At 33.9% G+C, this 22,133-nt stretch overlaps 1 protein-coding gene across 1 annotated transcript in view; it reads right to left on the bottom strand.

The window, feature by feature from the left end:
• The window catches only part of LOC124354062 (facilitated trehalose transporter Tret1-2 homolog), a 44,533-nt gene extending 23,466 nt beyond the window's left edge, over positions 1-21,067 (bottom strand). The window contains exon 1 of the mRNA XM_046804238.1: positions 20,228-21,067. Within this exon, the coding sequence (XP_046660194.1) occupies positions 20,228-20,348 (121 nt within the window). The 5' untranslated portion in view covers positions 20,349-21,067. The remainder of the gene's footprint in view (positions 1-20,227) is intronic.
• Positions 21,068-22,133: the final 1,066 nt, after the last annotated feature.

The following is a 22,133-nucleotide window of genomic DNA, read 5'->3' as shown; positions in this document are numbered from 1 at the left end:
GTGGCTGGAACTCCATTTGCATTATGTACTTAGCTATTGACTAATGTGGAATATTGCAATTACACATTAATCACCTATTTAGTACCCTAACTCCTTTCTTTTTAAATTAGAAGTGAGTAGCAAATTCACGCATATATTTGTTTGACAGTTAGTTAGTCACACGTTTTGGCGGGAATGTAGAGTTAAGATCCATTTTAACTTCAGTTGTGTAGAGCTGCTTCCAAAATTCGCATTGAATCAACCCTTCCCACCTACGTGAAGTTTATTATGTTTAGCTATCAATCGTTGTTCCTCCATTGTGTGTATTTTGACTTTAGAACGGATGTGTGCTTCGTACGTACACTTTCTATGGAAATCCAACAGATTTAGGATTAGCCCCCTCAGTCACTAGGACAGTTTGTTAGTGTACTGTATGATATAGAAGTAACTCTCCTTCATACAGTTTCTTGCGTCAGCAGAGTTCTTGTTGCAGCGCATCTGAACTCCATAGCAGACACGAACAGCCGTCTGTCCCTGATGCTTCTCATCAGAAAGGTGGCAAGTGATCCCCACCGCATCAGAAATCATCTCCCAAACGAGAGTTGGTTTCATGTTTTACGCCAAGATAATGCAAGGTGCTCTCGATCTTTCCAGACTTGCGTTTGCAGGTGCTTATCAATCGGGTACAACATTTTCATCAGTACTCGTTAGACATTATCTCTTTTCACAATTCTCTAGAAAATATTATTGGAATATTGTCGGCCCATCACACGATAAACAATACCCCTTAATCAATAATGATATGATAAATTATCGAACGTATTATGAAATAAATGCCTTAAAAACTAATAAGTTCTGAAATGTTTAACTACAAGTAATATTTCAAAAACCAGAGAGCAAAGTAGAAAAGGGTCCATTTCGATGACTACAGTAACAGACCAACAATAAGTCAACAGTTTCAAGTTTCAGCTACTCGGGAGGTCGTACACCGTCCAGTATGCTGAGTAAACAGAAATATTACACGGCCACTTCCTGGCTCCGGAACGGGTACTCATCGTTTGTGATGATGCTTGTATTCATCATCTCAGACTTAAGAATAGAAAGGACAGTATAATTCCTTCCTCGAATACGACAGACGATGTGCAAAGGGAAACGTGATAATTTCGCATACAATTATTTTTCTGGATACTAATATACTTGGATACTTTTTGTGTATACCTTTGTATGAACAGTTTTCTCAAATGAATAAAAATAAAAAAAACTATCTACATTCAAAGACGTGACATTCTCGGATAATTTCAGAAATATCCAGAACTAAGACGATTTGACAAATATTGTTGGGTCTTTTATAATAACTGGATAATAATGCAGTTCAGGCTATTTCTGACGCATGATTCTTTATAAAAATGGGCGTGATGACCCTGCATAGTATCTAAGCCAGACTGGCGCATAAAAAAGATAAAGTTATAAGTAGTATTTAGAATAATGGTGGAATATTTGAATTACAAGTTATTCACCTATTACGGGTAAGTACTCTAACTTTCACATCTATTACTATTCTATTACACATTCTATTACTTTCTTTTCACATTTGTATCAAAATCATGCATATATTTGTTAGATAATGAATTCAGTAAATTCTTTTTAACAAGTGATTTTTTAAATTTTTGACGATTCACTTCATTATTAATTTATCTTTAAAAATATTTTAATTAAAAATATTTTGTTTCTTACTCAAAGAAATGTTGATTAATAATATTTTTAGAGCTCAATAAACTGTTTGTGGTAATTTCGTAGATAACTATTAGGTTATTTAAGTATGAAAACTGTATTCAAACCTACTGATTATTCAAGATAACATAAGTGCGCTAAGAGGATAACTTAACTTTTTTTCGCTAAGAACTTTATTAAACTACCTTTTGTAACTTGGGCCCTATAAATGGTCAGTATTTCGAGAGGATTATTTGTACTTTTACTTGTTAAATGTTACAAGTTCAAAACCTATTCTAAACATTATTTTTTTTTTTTTAATTAAGAGTATTTTTACTTTGCAAATGTTAAAAATGCATAGCTTTGATTAGTAGTGTACTTAATATTTATTGCTCAGTTATAATTAATCTTCATCAGTTTGAATAAGATTGCAAACTGAGCAATTGTGTGAATAGAGAAAATTTTTTTTCAAATGAATGTTTAAAAACAATTATTCAATAATTTTCACAAATGTTAATTACGTAACAGATTATGTTTGTAATAACAACAAGTCACTTGACAAATATGAAGATTTGTTGGCTTTAATCAATATCTTTACGAGAGTTTAAGTTGGAAGTAAAAAAATGCGGAGATAAAAATCTTAACCTATAATTTACCCGATAGAGCCACCGTGTACTGGTTAGACACTCCGAGGCTTGGAGACAGGATCACTGCCACCATCATACCGTCAGTGATACAGTGGCCGCAGTCACCACCATCACTACCACTCCTATCAGTTCATCCGCTGATAGACCGTGTACTGGTTAGACACTCCGAGGCTTGGAGACAGGATCACTGCCACCGTCATACCGTCAGTGATACAGTGGCCGCAGTCACCACCATCACTACCACTCCTATCAGTTCATCCGCTGATAGACCGTGTACTGGTTAGACACTCCGAGGCTTGGAGACAGGATCACTGCCACCATCATACCGTCAGTGATACAGTGGCCGCAGTCACCACCATCACTACCACTCCTATCAGTTCATCCGCTGATAGACCGTGTACTGGTTAGACACTCCGAGGCTTGGAGACAGGATCACTGCCACCATCATACCGTCAGTGATACAGTGGCCGCAGTCACCACCATCACTACCACTCCTATCAGTTCATCCGCTGATAGACCGTGTACTGGTTAGACACTCCGAGGCTTGGAGACAGGATCACTGCCACCGTCATACCGTCAGTGATACAGTGGCCGCAGTCACCACCATCACTACCACTCCTATCAGTTCATCCGCTGATAGACCGTGTACTGGTTAGACACTCCGAGGCTTGGAGACAGGATCACTGCCACCATCATACCGTCAGTGATACAGTGGCCGCAGTCACCACCATCACTACCACTCCTATCAGTTCATCCGCTGATAGACCGTGTACTGGTTAGACACTCCGAGGCTTGGAGACAGGATCACTGCCACCATCATACCGTCAGTGATACAGTGGCAGCAGTCACCACCATCACTACCACTCCTATCAGTTCATCCGCTGATACACCATGTACTGGTTAGACACTCCGAGGCTTGGAGACAGGATCACTGCCACCATCATACCGTCAGTGATACAGTGGCAGCAGTCACCACCATCACTACCACTCCTATCAGCTTATCCGCTGATAGCGTCTTCGGTCGCCCGTGTGCGATACCGCACTCGCCACGCGTTTCCGCGAGATAGTTTTTAAATGATTTGTTTGACAAATTAAGAGTTCTGTATCCTCCACTGTAAACGGGAACTGCAAAACAAGGAAATAGATATAAAGGAAAGATGGTAAAGGCACTGTTGCCAACCCGACGGACATCAGTTGTTTGTCTATTAAGTACTCAGAGATCTATCTAGAGGTCTTATACAGGGTGTTCATTTGAAATCGTCAAACTCGTATTAAAAAAACCTATAGCCCAAATATCAAAGTTCTGCAAACGGGAGTGTATAGTACTAATTGGGGAACAAAGAAAAATTATTTTCAAAAAGGGGATGCTCACCTTCATGCTCCCCGTACCCAAAGCAAAAATTTTGAAATGGCAACTAGTACCTTGTGACACCTCAAATTGAAGCTCATAAAAAATGCTGTATTTTAGTACAAAAATTGAAATCAGCCAAGGCGTACGGTATCAGCAGCCAATAACGTAATTTCTTACACAACAATTATTAGTTTACAAACTAATGTACTACTGCTAATGACAACAAAATTACTTACTGAATACTGTTGTACACTTCAAATCAAATGTTCAAATTGGTAGCCATTGTTGTTCAAGGAAAAGAATAACTTATTTTCTTGCCTAAACTTTCTAAAAGTTTCTCTGGTTAAGCGTCTGCATTCAGCAGTGATCCTGTTTTTCAAGTGTTGGATACCAATGGGATGCGTAAGTTTTCAAATGAACACCCTGTATTTCTACCAAGTAAAGTTCAAATGTCTGGAAGAAGCGTATTTTTCATAATGCCGTTAGGGTTATACAATCCGTTTCATGATTCAGTCACATATTCAAAAAAAGATTATTGTATTTTTTCTAAACAATATAATTTAAGAAAATTCGACTGAAAATATTACTTTAAGGGGGAGGGGTGCTTGTGGGATAACGAACAAAATTTTATATTTTCCTCTCTTCAGAAAAGGTATCTTAAAGAACTATGACTAAAATCGTGTGATAGTACTAGCAAACTGAGCAGGCGTGCGATAGTGAAACAAAACAATCATTTAATCTAAGCTTGTTAATTATTGCGCACTTTTACATAAAATACCCAATTATTCATTCAGACTAATTAGTTTACCATCGTTGATAAAGTGGCTGTTGTTTTTAATAACAGTAGACTAATTATTTAAATTGATTGTGCTTAAACATTGTTCCGTTTATATATAGTAGTAAATTAAGGAAAAGTCTAGAGAAATATATTAAGATTCAACTATCTCATGTTGCAGTTATAATAGACAATTAAATTTCAAACAACAGTGATAAGGCATACTTTATATAACTAAATAACTTTAAGTTGATATATACTAAAATTTATTAGTTTCTTTTTTACTGGTTTTGTTCCTATTTGATTCGTTTGGAGGGCAACAGTGCCTTTACCATATTTTGTTTCATATTTATTTCCCTGTTTCACAACTCCCGTTTATAGTGCAGTGCAGGAGGTAAACGATAAAAAAACTCTTGGTGTGATGAATCATTTATAAGCTATCTCAACCACAGGAAGGACCAAAGACGTTATCACCGGACAAACTGATAGGAGTGGCAGTGACTGCGGCCACTGTGTTACTGACGATTGTGGTGGCAGTGATCGGATAAAACGGAACAGTAAATAGTTCTCACTATTTTCTTGACCATATTGGTTAAAAATGTTAAATCTGCACATTCCAATTTTATTGAGCAAAACAATTGTATCTGTCCGTTCACAAGATTGGACAAATAACGTGTGTATACAGCTCAAGTGCTCCATGAAATTGTATTCCCTGTGTTGAAAGTTGAAGATCCACAGTTTAGTTTGTTGCCAGCACAGACGATGCCTAGTGTATTACTTGCAGCATTAATGAAAGCTTCCAACCGTACCGCAGTCATAATTTCAAGTTTGAATATAATTTACTGTCACTCTGAGTCTTACCGTAGAAGACATCAGTGAACTAGAAGCTGCTTATAAGTATCATCATAGATTCCTGTTTCACACAGCGTCGAAGATACTTACATTACTAGAAGCCCTCGCTGTGGAGAAGTATTCATTTTCGGTTTCAACTTAACTGAAAATGGCACCCACAACGAGACCGAAATATTGAAAGAATTTAATAAAACTGACATGTTTTCGAGGTCGTGTGCACCCGAAAACGTATACGAAAGTCATACACGTCATACAGATTAGTAAGCCTGAATTGAATGAAATGTTACTTGTATTTTTACTTATTTCTTACAACTTCTATGCTTGATGTTTGTTTTTGACAATAGGAGGATTGTGAAGGAAACAGGATTTTCCGGACATTTGCTATCGTTACAGTTATAGTAAAAAGAGCAATATTAAGCAATATTGCTTTAACCAACATTAACCAATATTAACTACGTTTCGAGTTCTGTAATCTGATCTCTTCCTGAGGTGAATATCAAACCTGATCATAAGTAACTACAATCCAGGTTAAAGTTGTAGGAGAATTAGGAGGAAGAGATCAGATTGTAGATTTCGAAACGTAGTGTTACTGATTTTTCGTATAACTGAACGATGGCAATTATAAGGCCAATCCGTACATTTTAGTATTTTTAAATTTTGCACGTTTATTACAAATCCTATAGAATTTTGGTGTAATTTAGTGCTGTCAGTATGTATACACAAAGCTGTAAATGTAATGTATAGTACAATAAAATAGTTTTTTTCAGACATGTAGATAAGCAGAATTGTTCATGTAGAAAGGGCCTGCAGCACCGGAAGGACGGCCATTTTAACCCGCGCAGTATTACACGTATTAATACTAAGCATGAACGTAACTTTATAATGTATGCAATCTTAGGTCTTGCCAGTGTCAAGACTATCTTATTAGTCTTCCGGTCACACTGCATCAAAATATTGTCAACCCAAGTACTTACTGTCTTACCATACAAAACCTCGACCTGACGCGAATTGTACTGGAACACTAAGAAAATAGTCATGTGTGTGTGGTCTTTCAAAGCAAAAGGACTACCATATTTATTACGTCACCATTACGGTGTATGAAGAGTTAGTTAATGAATTTAAACATAATTATAGTTTGTTATATCAACTTAAAGTATTTGAAGACACAAAAATCTTGGAGTAAAAATTGAAACTTGAGCTATCATGTGAACAGCTTTTTAAAATTTATATATGTATTTCAAAATTTTGATAAATTTAAATAAATCAAAAAGATAAAAGATGTCAAAATGATTTCAGATTAGTTTAAATAAAACGTTTTGGACGTTAATTTATTAGTATCAGTAATTAATAATAATATTAAGTATAGCAGGATTTGATTTAAATATTTTAGCTTCTCTCACCATCTTAAAGATCCAAATATTTGAAAGGGAATTGACATATTTGTAAGGAAATTGAAATGGTTAAAAAAGTTATCGGGAAAAACCAGAAAAATATAAACTAATAATTTATACATTCTGAAATTTATTGTTACATAACTTTCTCGTTGATTGATAAGTGCGATAAGATATTTGAACATATTATATAGAGGTATTTACTACTCATAGTAATAGGCTTAAAGATCAATTATGTCAAAAAGTCAATTTGAGTTCCAGTAAATTCAAGATACATAGAGTGCATAAAGAAAAACAAAATAGTTCTATCTACAGACGAAAAGATACTAGAAAATGTAAGGTAATGAAATTAGATTAGAAAACTGATAAAGCATATTTAAATACACAACGTATTTATTTATGTTGTGTTGTTATTATTAAATATTTAAAAATATAAATTCCAAAAGGGAGAACAATAATTTAGACTTTTTGGGACACAACTCAAATATTTAAATAATGATTTTTTTCCACTGATGTTTACATTTATACATACATTATGAAAAGCTAGGAATAATTCATTACCACAGCTTTTTTTAATAGTAGCCTAATAGGTATTTCTTATGTTTACAAACTGAATTTTAATTAATCTGAGCTTAATCCTATGACGAAAACATAGTAAACAAATGAATAACGGCTCGATGCAATGCTTGAGGAAACGTGCCTATAACTTATATAAGTTAATAGTTACCGAGATAGTATTTTTTGAGGTGAAGAATAAAACTAATGATTTTTTTACTTTGCAATAAATAGGTTTGGTAACATATCAGAAAGAAACAGCACAACAAAGCGTACTTAGCCTATACCAGAGTATTATGATGGTGACTTGTGCAAGGTATAATTTAGATCCAATTTATAACTAGGTATTGAAGATTTTTATCAGATTCCCACATTTCTTAATTTTTAGAGATAGTTTATTGAAAAATTATGGTTTAATATAGAGAAACGAGTTTAAATTGGAATAAATTCTCATTAGACTTAATAAACATTCTATTTGTATTACTACGTGTTTATAGTTTACTCGTACATCCCTCTATTCCCACTCGTAATATAAAACAGGCGCATCGTTTGAAAACAAAGGGATGCTGAGATGTTTTGTTCTTTATATATAAATCACGAGTCACGTCTACGTTTCTTGTATCTACGTTTCTTCTGAATAATACGCATTAATGTGAGCTTTTTTTAGCTTTTTTTAGACTGCCAATACATGTTTTGAAGGTACCACCCCAACAAACAATTCTGTATTGAGTTCTCGATTGAATTAATACAAAATACCACGTCTGTAATAATTGAATATCTCAAAAGTTTCTTAAACGATAAACTTTCTAATATTTAGATTCATCTGATTCTGTAATACTGACACATGTTTTGCCACGATAAAGATTTTTCAAGGCAAACATACATTGTGCTTGATCACTTTATGTCATCACCTTAAACTGGCATAAATCATTATTATTGCAGTCATATTTATGATATTTGATTGGGAAATTAAAATCAAAACTACAATTATCAAAAATTATCAAATATGTTTTGAAAGTGTTCAAACAATCTTATTTCTGTGGCACCAATGTCTGAAACTTTGGGGGTGGTTTTTAATTTTCTGGAACACAATATATTTACACCTTTCTGAATATAGAAGTCGGTTAGTGAAACATTTTTAACAAGTACCTTTGAAATAACAAGAATTTCTCTCCAATATTATATTTTTTTTGTAAATGGCTCCAACAATGTCAGTAACAAATTGAACTATAGTATTTTATCCAGTGAGGAGAGATCCTAATGTCGCAGTTCTTAGGTCCTAAAGTCGAGTTTGCCTTGTTGCTCCAATCAAGAATATATATCCATACGTAGACAAGGTTCTAAAAAGGCCATATCGGTAAAAAAAACGTCTGCTTATGTTCATTATAATTTACTTCGATGTAAGGTAATTCTGATGCCATTGTTGAGCTAGCCATGTTTTCGTGATCAATAAAATAAATATACATACACAGCTTTGAGAACCCAATTCAGACATAGAGTTGTTTCTGTTTTTGGCCATTGTAATTTTCAGTTGACATTGCTTTGTGCCTCGATCTACCAAATGTGTACATACGCACTTCTGAGAACCATTACTCTGTCATAAAACTACTAAGGCCTAATGGCTAAATAAAGAATTCATTCAATCAACACAATCTACAAACTATTATACGAGATATCGAATACCTCAGTCTTGTGCTGAGTTATTTGTAAAACATACGAGCCATAGGGAATGCTTCTAAACTTCCATGAGATGCAGATCGAAAACAATCAGAAAGATTTTTAGATTGTAAATGTTGGACCATACTAGTTTAACACTTTATTATACGTTCGTTATATATTAATTTATATTTATTCTATGTTCTATGCAATTGGCAAAATTAAAGTTGCCTCTTAACTGTATATTTCAATACAAAGAACAAGATGTTTGAATAAAACGGAAAATATAAATGTCACGTTGTGATTGAAATTATTCCACCAAAATTTAGGTATAAAACAAATAGGAAAACGTGGTTTATACTTTTAAATTATTGTTGTAGAAGATCAAGGAAGGGGTTTGATCCATATATATTAATTACATGTTACAGGCTCAGCAGTTTATCAAGGATGTCATAGGCACAGGTTTCCTAGACGGAGTGACATAGATTGATAGAGAAGTGATGGTCAGTGGAGGATACTCAAGACTCCGAATCCACTTTAGATAATTGAATATTTAAGGTCAGAGGGCAGTGTATCGGAGCCTCGAAGTCGGAGAGGGAAACAGGTTTTACAAGTATGATGCAGTAAACCGAATTTTTACGCGATACGGCATGATATCAGTAGATGATATTGAAGTCAATTAATTCAGGTGGAGCAATCGATTTTGGGTTAACAAAATATTTGTTATGCTGAATTCATAACCTTTTCAAATATATACCGTGAGTAAAAAAGTAGAACTTTTATTGTCATTTTCGTGAAGTTACAGGCATTTAAAAGAAAGCAATTTTGTAATCATGCTAAAATAATAATTGCTAGAGATGAAAATGTGAAGATTTCACAGTATGCATATGAGCTGTAGCTTCAGACAGTGATATGTTTATTTTTATTTATACAAATTTTAATTTAGTTAAAAAGCAAATATTAAAATACATATCATTTTCTACAATTAAATTTATTTGAAATAGTTTCTTAAGTCAAACGTGAATAAAAACACGTCAATCCCTAATGCTAAAATTCGTGTACATACTGTTAAAATTCATATATTTATCTTCAGCAATTTTTATTTGGGTCTGACTACAATATTTCCTATATGAACTACTTTTACTAGCCTGTAATGTCACCTGTAGTGATCGGAATTTTTATTTCTGCTTTTTTGTAATCAAAGATGTTATATTAAAGGGCTGTGACGTATATAAAAAAACATTTTTAATTGCAAAATCAATCACGCTGCAAAATAGAATGAAGTGCATACTGAGCGCATATGATATTATGGAGGCATATCATAAACGTTTAGTCATGAATATTCATTTTGTACATAAAAATTACTTCAGTGTTTAAGATAAATTCATACAGACTTCCATCACAACTACATAACTGTTGTGTAGTAGAAGTATAAAATATTAATCCTTGATACGTAGAACTTCTAAACGGATATTGCCTGATCAGTAGGGTTATCCGTGCCTCCCTGTGTTCTATTATGTTGATTAATAAATAATTTGCAATGGCAACATGAACCTATTCTAAGGAGCTTAAGTCACATGTAGAAGATAAAAGAGAGTATGTGAGTAGATGAGAAAACATGAGTTGACTGCTAACATAGATAGCAACGTCCTGTTTAAAAAATATCATAAGAAAAGGTTTATTCAAAACGAAAAGATCCTAAATGGTCTGCTATGCGGAGTCATATGTACTCCCCTGTGCTCTTTGAGACTATAAGCTTTTGTTGTAGGAACCGAGTACAAGCCCTCAGTACACTTAATGTAACACAGTGATGTCTTTGCTTTCCTAATTGTGTTCTTTGCTGCCATCACGTTAGGAACGGTACAATTTCGAATCTCTTTATAATCGACATTTTTCATCATATTTGTTATAAAATCAGGTAAAACCATATCTAATGAAACACTCTGTTTAAATTTGTCACTGGCGTAGTCAAAATTAGAAAATGTAATTATCCTTTATAGTACACTAATAAGACATCTTTTTTTATTAGATGCCGATCACCTTATCCTGTCCGTCTTCATGGGCCACTGACCTGTGTGAGAATCTTATCAGAATTTTTCGATACAGTACCTTGTACTGATAAAAGATTACAGTCACATTCAGGATTTGAAACAGTCCGATGTCTTAGATCCCTCGGACTTCGGCACTCACACTCAGGAACTCATTCTTTATGTTCCAGGTATTTATAATATTTTTAATCTTCATTTAATTCACGTAGATTCTACAGTTTTCGTATTGGATAAACAATAATTACGGATTAGTTAAAATAAAAAGTGATAATTCTATCATTATTTAAATATATACAATATTAATCGTCACAAATTTAACGACCTAAGTGCCAGAGATCTGTAGTAATTCGAAACGTTTATTGACCAGTACATTATTCTAGTATAAAACCAAATTCCATTTAAAAATTTAATTAAGTCAGTTCATTATGTTTTTGCATAACAACTACCCACACATTCAAGAGCCTATCCAAAGTTTTAAATTTATATGATCAATTGGATATATAATAATATATACATACGCATATTAATTCTATGAAACTAACCAGAAATATTTCCATGTGTCGAGGCCACTACAAGTGTTTGTCCTAAATAGAAAGGTAGATTACTTTAATTTAAAGTAATGATAAATTAGAATAAATACAATAAATCATCCACAAAGCTGTTTTATTTACACATTTTAGAACCAGGCATGTTCACTGAAGTCTGCATAATAAAATCACCTTAATTAAAATTGAATTTTTCGTAGTAAATTTTTAACGGCTAGATATCTAACGGTTTTCACTATTGAAACCAAAATTACGTAATACAATTTAACACTACCAAAGAAACTAATACATCTTATTGAAATATTGAACTTCTAAATCCAAAAAAAGCTTTTATGTTATGGACGCATACTAAAATATACTGTAATATGTAAATCTGAGTCACTATTAAGATATTTTATGTATCCCTTGCTTTATAGGCACACTGTATTTTATCGTCGTAGTCGTCGTTGTTTATACAAACACGGCTATAGGATATTAATTTTATTTGGTGGATTGTTATTTATAATTTCCTGTTAAATATCTGTATTAATACTTAAGCTTTAAAAAGAGCTTTTAAGAAAATTCGAGTATTGCGAGAAGAAAGTGTAAAGCGCCTTGGTTCCAACTCAAATTTCCGGGCTACAAGATCAAGGCCGACCAGGCGAGCGTCTTCTCATGTCAAAGAGACGTTTTAATGATAATGCCCAACACCGTTGCTTTAATCTTGGCCCGCTCGGTCCCCAGGCGGCTGTCTCAGATGAAGCTGTGGTTGATTCCCTTTCATCTGTCGTGGACACCATAAAAACGTATTGCCCTCGCGCGGAAAAGCCCAAAGCCCGGTTTCTTACGCAAAAGCCGTGTGACGCTCATTGTTACGTGCTGCTCGCTGTCCGTATGACCTTGACAAAGGTGTTATTCACTGGTCAATCTCAATCATGGGAGGTTTCAATTGCATTATGTAAGAAACTTGTTTAAGATTTCCCTCATAGCTTTGAACCATGAATGGCTTTATTGATGGTAACAAATGAACCTTCAATTCTCACCGGGGTACTGTTGACATCAACGGAATTTAAAAACGAGGATTTGTTAGGAGGAGGATTGGATATTAATAGTATAGTTTGTGTTTATAAACATTATAATCACGCAGCTCTCCTGTTGGCCGAACCGCAATCAAAGTCGGCAAGCGGAGCAAGCAAATTGGTAGCGAAATTGATGTCGAGGCTCTCATTACAGGGTAATTCGCCAGTGATTAGGTTAACGTGATAGGAGCGAATTTAATTCTGCTGTGCTTACATCGCGTAAAATGTGACGGTATTCGCTGTGACCTTGTAGTACCTCAACGGCCCTTCTGTACAAACGTGGGGAAAATATATAAATGTTTAGAAAAACAAAAGCTCTATTAATTAATCATAAAAAGTATTGAATTATTAATTATTTTGAAGTACCATTTACGTGAATATTTTGTTTCCATAGTATGAAGAAAAAATGTTTCACGCAAAAAGTCTTCGGCTTGCGATAGTATAGCACATTGAAGCATTGTCGGTGAGTTGACGAAATTTAGTGAGTATTTATATTCAATAACTATTGAATATAAATACTCAGATAAGTTCAATAATGAAATCAGTCTGTCTTTGTGATAACCTTTTATATAAAGGTTCTAGAAACTTGATCCTTGGTAGATAGAGTTCCATAAAGTACCTCTTGAACGAAGAAAGTTTGTCCTATCTGTGGTGTATATGTGCAATACGTCGTGCAATATATGTTATTCCGTTGTATCTTCCAATATAACGATGTCTTCATTTAATTTTAAATTATACTATTAACTTTATACCTAAAAATAATGTCTTTATTTAAAAAAATAAAAACTATTTAAAACTACATTTCTTTTTTTCCACTTCACCAAAATGGCACAAACCGTTTCGTTCTTAAAATGTTTGTATAAACGTCAAATAAAACATGATTATTAATCTCAGGTAGATTCGACTACGACGGAGGACATAAAGCTGGTGTAGACCGTGTAAAACTTTTATGCAAGTATACAAGAATTTGTAATATATAATAAATAACATAATTTTAATTACATTACAATTGTTTCTAAATTAAATAAAGACAAAGGACCCTAGTGCTTTAATCATTTTATTATTTCCAAAGTATAAATTCGATTTCATTTGGTGATAAATAATAGTTTTACAATTTTGTGATATTTATCAGTATTTTTGTGTTGCAATTAGTTTTAGATAAGATTAAAATGGAACGATAAGAACCTAAACTATAGGGAGTAATATATAAAATGACCACTGAATATGTGTGTTTCAAGCAATAAGATGTTCTTTATACGTTAATAAACTTCAAATATATTTAAACAATTATATATAGTAATTTGTTCAACAAGTCAGCTGAATTTCATAAGAGGAGGACATTCGTCAGAATGATAATATTTTACTAAACTTAATAGTATACTGTCTAAGTAATCTGAGTTGATGTAAAATTTGTTTAAGATTGTCTCCAGACAATGCGACGTGGAAAATTACTATGATAAACTGGTTTGTCTAGAAGTGGTATTGATACAGGGATATTTATTATTTTTCAGCTTTTATTGTAATAGTATGATTCAATTTTAATGAATTGCAAATTAATAATGGCGAAGCCTATGCCGTAAAAATAAATTACGATATATTTATATAGGGGCGAAGTATAAAATATACCAGCTAATCTTTAAGAAAGTTGTTTTTCTCAAATTGCGGTAGTACAAAAGTAGGCAACACCATTCTTTAAATAAAATCGAGTATTTAAATTAAATTCCACGTACGTGTTAACCAGTCACTCAAGATATGTTACTTTTTTAGATAGTATTTTTATCTGTATATAATTTTTTCTCGTACACATCTGGAGACCAGCTGTTATTTTTAGTCCCAAGGACAGGAGTAGGCTTATACTTTATTTGTGATCGAATTTATTGCCACTTATGGGGTTTAAACTATTTGATTTTACGAGGGGCATGAGATAAATATCTAATATGCCATTAAAATATGTTTTTATTGCGATGTAAATTTTTAACACATTGGCTCCTAGAGCTTACACAAATTGACAATGATGCTCATCTCAAGACTGCACACTGTGCTGATTGGGAGGCAAAGTGTTAACATTTTTACTATAACTAGAGTATTTGTTGATAAAGAACATTACCTATCACTTTATTTACAAGGTTGGCCATTACACTTACTATTTTAGACGTTTTGATTGCCGTGTTAAAGTTATATGCGTTTGATGCCGAACGAGGTTGCTCCACCCGCCCTAAAATTAGTCACTAACCAATTGGAAATTACGAATTTATTTCATTATTTTCGATAATCCTAACATTTAATCTCCATGTTTACAGATTTAATGGTCGCTTTGCCATCATTATAAATGTAAAATAATATTAACGAACATAAAAGAACGTGAAGTCTGTCCGTATATAATGAGGTAACTTTTTGGATTTGATCTTTAGATACGCAGTTAAATTGTTTTGTTGAAAAGTAAAAATTTACAATACTCGCTATTACAGTAATAAACAGGCTACAAACTCATGATAAAGAATGATAATTAATTTATTAGAGATGTGAGTGGTTGCGTGATCTAAGGACACAATACTTGTGGCTGAACCACAGGCTTAAATTATATATGTTAACTATTAAACTTATATTATCCTCTTTAGGTCTGTAAAACATTGTTACAGCCAGAATACAGCTTGAAAAGATATTGTCCTTTTATAAAACTAATATACTGTTTGTGAAATGCACGAGCGAAAGTGATCCGCTACAGGATGCAAAAGAAATGTGTAAATCTTGGAAAGCTGAGTTTCTGATAATTCGGCCAATAACATAAACACGGATAAGGCATTTCAGATATTACCAGCATTATACCAGCATACCTTATTGAACATAAAGCGTGCCACCATGAAAATAAGAATTAGAACACAAATATCTAAGTCTATAGCTGTTCCTGAGGGCAAACTCAGCCTGAACCAAAAGCAGTATTAATTAGATAATAAGAAAGAATTAAATCGTCCAAAAGCACTCAAAATCGAAAAACCTCTCATTATTGTGTGAACACTGCATTGTTTCGGCGTTATCGGACTACATAATTTTCGACTTCAACGGACGATTTCACAATTTGGTAGTGGTAGACTCCACACGATGTTCAGTCTACAATCGATATGTTTGTTTTCTCGTGGTGATAAAGAAAATATAGGGAGATAATAAATTAATCTCAGTTAAAATACAGGAAACACAACATTTCCTTAATAGCCATGATTTATGCTGTGCGCTGCGAACTTTAACTTCCTGCATGGCGCTGGGTTTAATGGAATATCCGTACAGGAAGTTTTTCCATTATTTAATCAAGTAATGAATCTACATATTATTTACCCGTAGGAATTGGGACTAAATGCCTCTAGATATAAATGTATCAGTATTTTAATCCTGTTTTGCTATTTCACTTTGTAGTTTGTGACGGATAAATTACACCGATTGATGTTATTTAGTGAACATCAGTTCTGACATGATTTTGAAACGAATAGTCACATCCAGTAGAGTTAGCATTAAAACGGATTTTAACCTTTAAATACTGCCAGACTTACGCCGGGAATTGCAGTATACATCAGCAGACTTGTAGAGTGGAACTATATAACAAATCACCCTTCCGGGATATGTTGTCCTATCGCGATTACTATAAAATTTTATATCAAAGAGATAACAGAAAGACTGATATTTTCTTTTAATTACATGCCAAATAAACTAGTTGAGAGAGTTATTAATGCAGTCTACCGGTATATGGATTAGAAATAAATAAAAAGAAGAGAATTGGTACCCATAATGTTTATTCTTTTCTTCTCGTATTCGACGACGTTGTCACCTTGGATTGGAGGACGGAATACCTGAACCTCAAGTTTAACCGTAGCGTAAGTGACTTATCATATTTTATGTAATGGAGTTCGTTTTGCTGCCTTAGGAAACCGCAGGTAAAATTCACTTTCGCAGTCGAGGTGTTAGGCCCTAACTTATCATCGACATAAAACACATACAATTATTCCACATTGCGGGTAGACGGTGCTGCTGACAGGTAACAACTTGTATAATGACCATACTTCCGGATGTTTACTAACCTTAGCAGCACGCTAACTATTCAACCTGTATAACAAAGATCGTATCTTTGCTTTTTTGCGTACATCGAGTTACAAAACCATCTATCAACTAGTAATCTAATTATTTACCACCTGCCATTGAGATGCAGATCATCCAGCATTGTCTAGGTCTGTAAGTGGTGCCATCGTGTCGTATAATACATTACAGGTATATGTATAATATATCTTATCATGCGTCATAAGCGAACAGAACAACAAACACTCCTACACAGCTGTTGTGACTTTGGATTGTGGTTTTCCTTAACGAACCACATTGGCATTACAACGACCTTCACAAATCGTAATTATCCACCCTTCAGATGAAGTAACCGTTTTATGTTGGAATAAATTTTGTATTTGTAAAGACAATTTCGTTTCCTAAGGAGAGTAAAAAAGAAAAAAGTTTTAGGTATTTATAAAAGGAGTGGTAGCCATTTGAAGCACATTTTACAGTATGTGCATGAAAAATGACTGAAGAAAGTGACTCTTTTTTATTTATCAAATAAAAGTAATTTTCTTGGGAAAATAATTATTTAAAACGTGCCTTAATTGTTAAATTATATTTAACTAAAAATATAATTTCCCCAAGTCGTCAGTTAATAAACACTATGTCACTTCGTGGAGATTGAGTAAAATTTAAGCTTTAAAATCTTTAGCTTTTTTTGGGCATGATTACAGAAATACATGAATGTTCTACTTTAAATGCCTGTAATTCCTAGTGGTGTGAAAAAGGTTCTACTTTTTCCGTCCACTACAGATAGATAGTTCTGAACATAATTCACAGTGGACATACAAAAGTTGCCTACGCTTGTTCATATACTTTCGGGAGGCAGTTGTCTAGCAGAGAACGAACTAAACATGAGTTAAAGTTCACCACTAGGTATTTAAGAACAAGAAAAAGGCAGAAGAACATTTATGCTTAATAAATTAATCTTCTTAAGTGAACATGGTAACAGTATCTATCATGGTCTTCTTAATGTTGCCGTCTATTAAAAGGGATAAACAATGAATACGGCCTGATATAGCCCGGCCCCCCTTCCCCCACTGCCTGCCTGGCCTGGATCCCTGTTCTGATGCCATCTACTCCAGCCTATCCAGTCTTTAACACAACTTCGAATCTCGTCAGTAAAAGCAAAGATACTCTCTTTTTCATAGTTCTGGACTGACGGGATTCAATTGTAGAGAACTAAACAAATACTAAAAATAAGTCCATACAGTTCGACATCAAAGAATAACAAAGTAGCGGACTGCCTATTTTTAATTTTGTTTGGTGTTCGATGATAATTTCTGTTTTTCACCCATTAACTAAACATGACACCGACAACTACTTGTTTTTACAGTGTGTCTTCATCTTAACCAAATCACTAGTTCTAATTAATTTGATTTGTTTATAATTTAACTTGAAATTAGTTCAGTTTAATAATATAAATACAAATTTTGCATACAGTAAAAACCTAGTACTCAGTTACTGTTTCCCCAAACATCAGAATTGAATTGTGTTGTATTGTTCCCAATTGAATCCTCCAAAATATGAAAACCAGAGGGCTACAGAAACTGATCCTTCTCTCAAGAATTAATTATGCACAGCAGCTGCCGCGCGCCTCCCACGTATTCCAGTCGTGAGAAGGTCAAGGCAGTTAAGTGCCCTGTTCGAGTCCTATACCACTTCATTGCTATTCTACTAGGAACTTCGTTACAGTGGACTAATAACGAAACAGCTTAATTCACAACTAAATTCTTTGCTAACGTTTTGCAAACTGGAAACCTCCTTCAAAGCAAGCCATGAGAGACAGAGCTCCTTTTAAGGAATGTTGTGCTTAATATAGTATTATGGTTGCTTATGGTAATAATAGCGGTTCTTTTGAATCTAATTGATTAATTATGCTGTATACGCTGCGAGATTTTCCTTTTGTTTGTGTTCTATGTAAAAATAGATTGAGGCTCTTTTTTCCGTCCTGATGGTTTCTGAGAATCGTAGGCATATGCGAGTATCTTTCTTAAAAATAAAGCTAAAAATGAAAAGTAATTAGAGAACCAGATCTATAGTAGCAATACAGTGTCTCAGCCTGACTCCATTTGAACGAACTCTGAGGTTAACGTTAAGAAACACTTGAATTTAAATTTTAGCTCAGGATCAGAGAGCCAATTTGCATTATATAACCTGAATTTTCTTGAAATCAGCAGAGAAAGTTCTCCTAATAAACAATCGATCATCAGGTTTCGGTGAAGGTCAAAATGTGTGTTTCTCGCAAGGATGTAAAATTAGTGTCAGCTAATTATATATATATATATATATATAAGATCCTTAAAGTAGCAATTTTCAGTATCTTTATCCACTTGCCCGACGGTTATATACTCGTAACCATTATTTATGTATCTGACGCTCAGTATTTAGTGTGCCGATCTACGATAAGGGTAATCTGAGACAAAAATTATAGTTTCATGATTTTAACTCTTTCGATACCATTCCATTTCGGATTCCACAAAGACTCTATTGGCTGATGAACGATCTCTTTCTTAGGAAAAATTCTCCCTGTTGATTGCAAGGAAATAAAGCATGCGTGCTTATACCGTGCAAGCTGGCTCTCGACTCCTATACTAGTCTGTATAAAATTCTACTTCATAGGCTAAAACGTCAAAATTGCGCATAAGATATTCAAGATACATACTTCTTTTCAATAGAATAACTGGAACATAATAAATAAATTTGATTAGAAATTGATTTCTCACCATCAAGATGTGTATACTTTACAGAATTTGCTAAGGATGTGTTTAAAAAAGATAACCAACGTACGAGATAACCTTATACAGTTGGAAACAGAGATTGAATTCTATAGTGAATCTTACAATGAAGTGTGTTATAGAATTTTTACTTTAAAAAAAAGACACACTAGATACTAGAGTACACTAGTATTTGAAAATTCCGCTAACCTCCAGTTACTTACAAAATAACCACAACCACCAAAAAAGTTACTTAAGGCAATTTAGCATTTGAATTTTTTTTTTAAATCGTCTAGATATAAACAAGACTCATAAGCTTCGTTCAGGGTCAGCGTGTCAGTTTTTTACCTAAAAAATTACAATTCAACGATTTGTTAGTTCAATAGGATTATAGTTTTATAAGGGCATATTATCAAAGGTGATACTAATTAGTGGTACAGTACTAATGATTCCTTTGAGTGCCAAGAAGTAGATGACCCTGGGTTGAAACGTGCTACAGTACTTATTTATCATTGGCATGATGCACTAATACAGGTTTACATTAATGTTTAAAAGCATCAAGATGGCAACAATCATTTCAATGTGGCTGATACTTTCATGATACTGACACGTAATGATGACTGCGATAGATTCTTCTTCAGATTGTTAAGAATCTGATGTACTATGCAATAGTTTCTGGTAGAATATAAAATATATTTCCTCTGTATCTTTCAGAGTTCTCCTTATTTACGGTTTACTATCCGTCTTGTATATACTGTACTCTTAATTGCCTAACATAAAACCGGAGAGTACAACACCACAATTCACAAAAAATATATGTTCAAAGATTTAATAATTGTGTCGTTTTCACTCACCGACAGTTGCCGCCACATACTGCCGCGTCGTACCGCTTCTCAGCACCCGAGATGCCGCCTCCAGCGCCGTCCTCACCATCCTACTGAGGTTGACCCGAGCACTTCGCCTGCGCCAGGGCATCCTCCCTCCCCTCCCCTCCGCCAGGTACTAGTGACGTCACTGGTGAGAACTTTTGGTCCTCAGGGTCGGATAGGACATTGGTACTTTCTTCCCTAACCGCTTTAAACTAACTTCTTTTCTATCTGTCGCCACAACTAACATTATTCTCCTACTTGTCTATTGTTGGTTGAATTTTAATCGAAATAAACAATACTCAAACTCAACAGGTTACACTATTCAAAAACTTAGGTGTTTGCGATCCAATATATTATATCTTTTACTATAGCAATCTGATCTGTGATGTAGGAATGTTCGCAAAGAATGTATGTTGAATTTTAAATTAAACGAATAACTAAATAACTTACAAAAGATCCCAGTAAATAATAGTACAGTATAGATTCTTGATTTCTTTCAAACGTTAATGCAAATATTACTACTGCAATCTACAGAGCAAAAATATAGTATAAGAATAGTGAAACAGTGTAGAAAACAATCAACTCATAATGGACACTTTCACTAAATTAAAACTTATACATTTGATAAAATGGATTTAAACATAAGCTGTATCAGCTGTGGAATTTTTCTTAAACTTACATAACACAGTAAACTTACACAAACATCTAAAATTAATTTGAACTAAACATAAAAACTTCACATTTCACAGAGCGAGGAAATAAGGCTCCCGATACCGGCTGGATATTTGTACTACTGCCACAGAACTGTATCACCACCAGCCACTGTCCAGATGATCACCGTACTGACATATCTTATCGCTATCAGACCAACTGATTGCGTTATCTCTAGAGATTAGATAATAGTAGTGACCGCACGCATGTCGGGCAGTTTGATCTGGATATGTCCCATTTATTTTTTGATGAGTATGCGCCTAAATCACAGTAGAACTCAAAATAATCAACTTAATGATCTCCTTCCATTGGAAATAGGATACACTTCGTCCACATCAGTACTGCAACTGCTTATTATACACTTCTCTCAAAGTTGACACTAAATGCAGAAATGGTGCATTAGACGTTTTTAAAGCTCATCAACCGAGAGTCATGCAAACCCCATTTAAAAACATTTAAAATTCTTACCCTTGTGGGCTGTAGTGGGTTATGAGCGCTGCATTTTTGTTAGAAAAAACCCCAGCCTCTTCACTGTTAGTGGATCTTATCACTCATACGGTGCGAGGGTAGGGCCATGCCGGCAGTTCAAAGCATTCCACCACGGGGTATGAAAAAGAGTCTTATCACCTGTGCGTGCAAATTTATAATGCCTTGTTCACTGAAATTTAAGAAGCAAATTCAGAACATCTCTGGAAAGCTTGCCATATGCAATTGAGGATCTCTATTCATAGCAACTTAATGCTGTTAATAATGACGATATGTTTGACTTTTTGTACTTTTTTATTTTAACAAGCATTGCTTTAGTCCAACAAATATTTACGGCGAATTCGTAACTTTTAAAATGTGTTTTGGACGAATAAAAGTTTTTTAAATATTTTTTTATTTAGCGCTACAACAAAATTTGTGATGTAAATTATGAATTTGTAACAATCGGGAGTTTCTCATCTCATCAGTATATAGAATTCTCTTCTATATTTTATACTTCTATCTGCTTTATAGTGTATATTCAATTTATAAATAACATTAGAACAGTTTCAAATCTGCAAATATTGCCTAAGAAGTCGGCATTATTCACTCCTCAATAGAGTGATACGGACACCTTTGGAGATAAATTAAACATGGGAAAGTATTGTGATTAGCAGTGTTTAGCCTCAAATTTAACTTTTAATATGTTTAGTTT

The sequence above is a fragment of the Homalodisca vitripennis genome, chromosome 2 (genome assembly GCF_021130785.1).
Source record: "Homalodisca vitripennis isolate AUS2020 chromosome 2, UT_GWSS_2.1, whole genome shotgun sequence".
Lineage (NCBI taxonomy): Eukaryota > Metazoa > Arthropoda > Insecta > Hemiptera > Cicadellidae > Homalodisca > Homalodisca vitripennis.
This window is presented reverse-complemented; position numbering and strand designations above follow the sequence as displayed.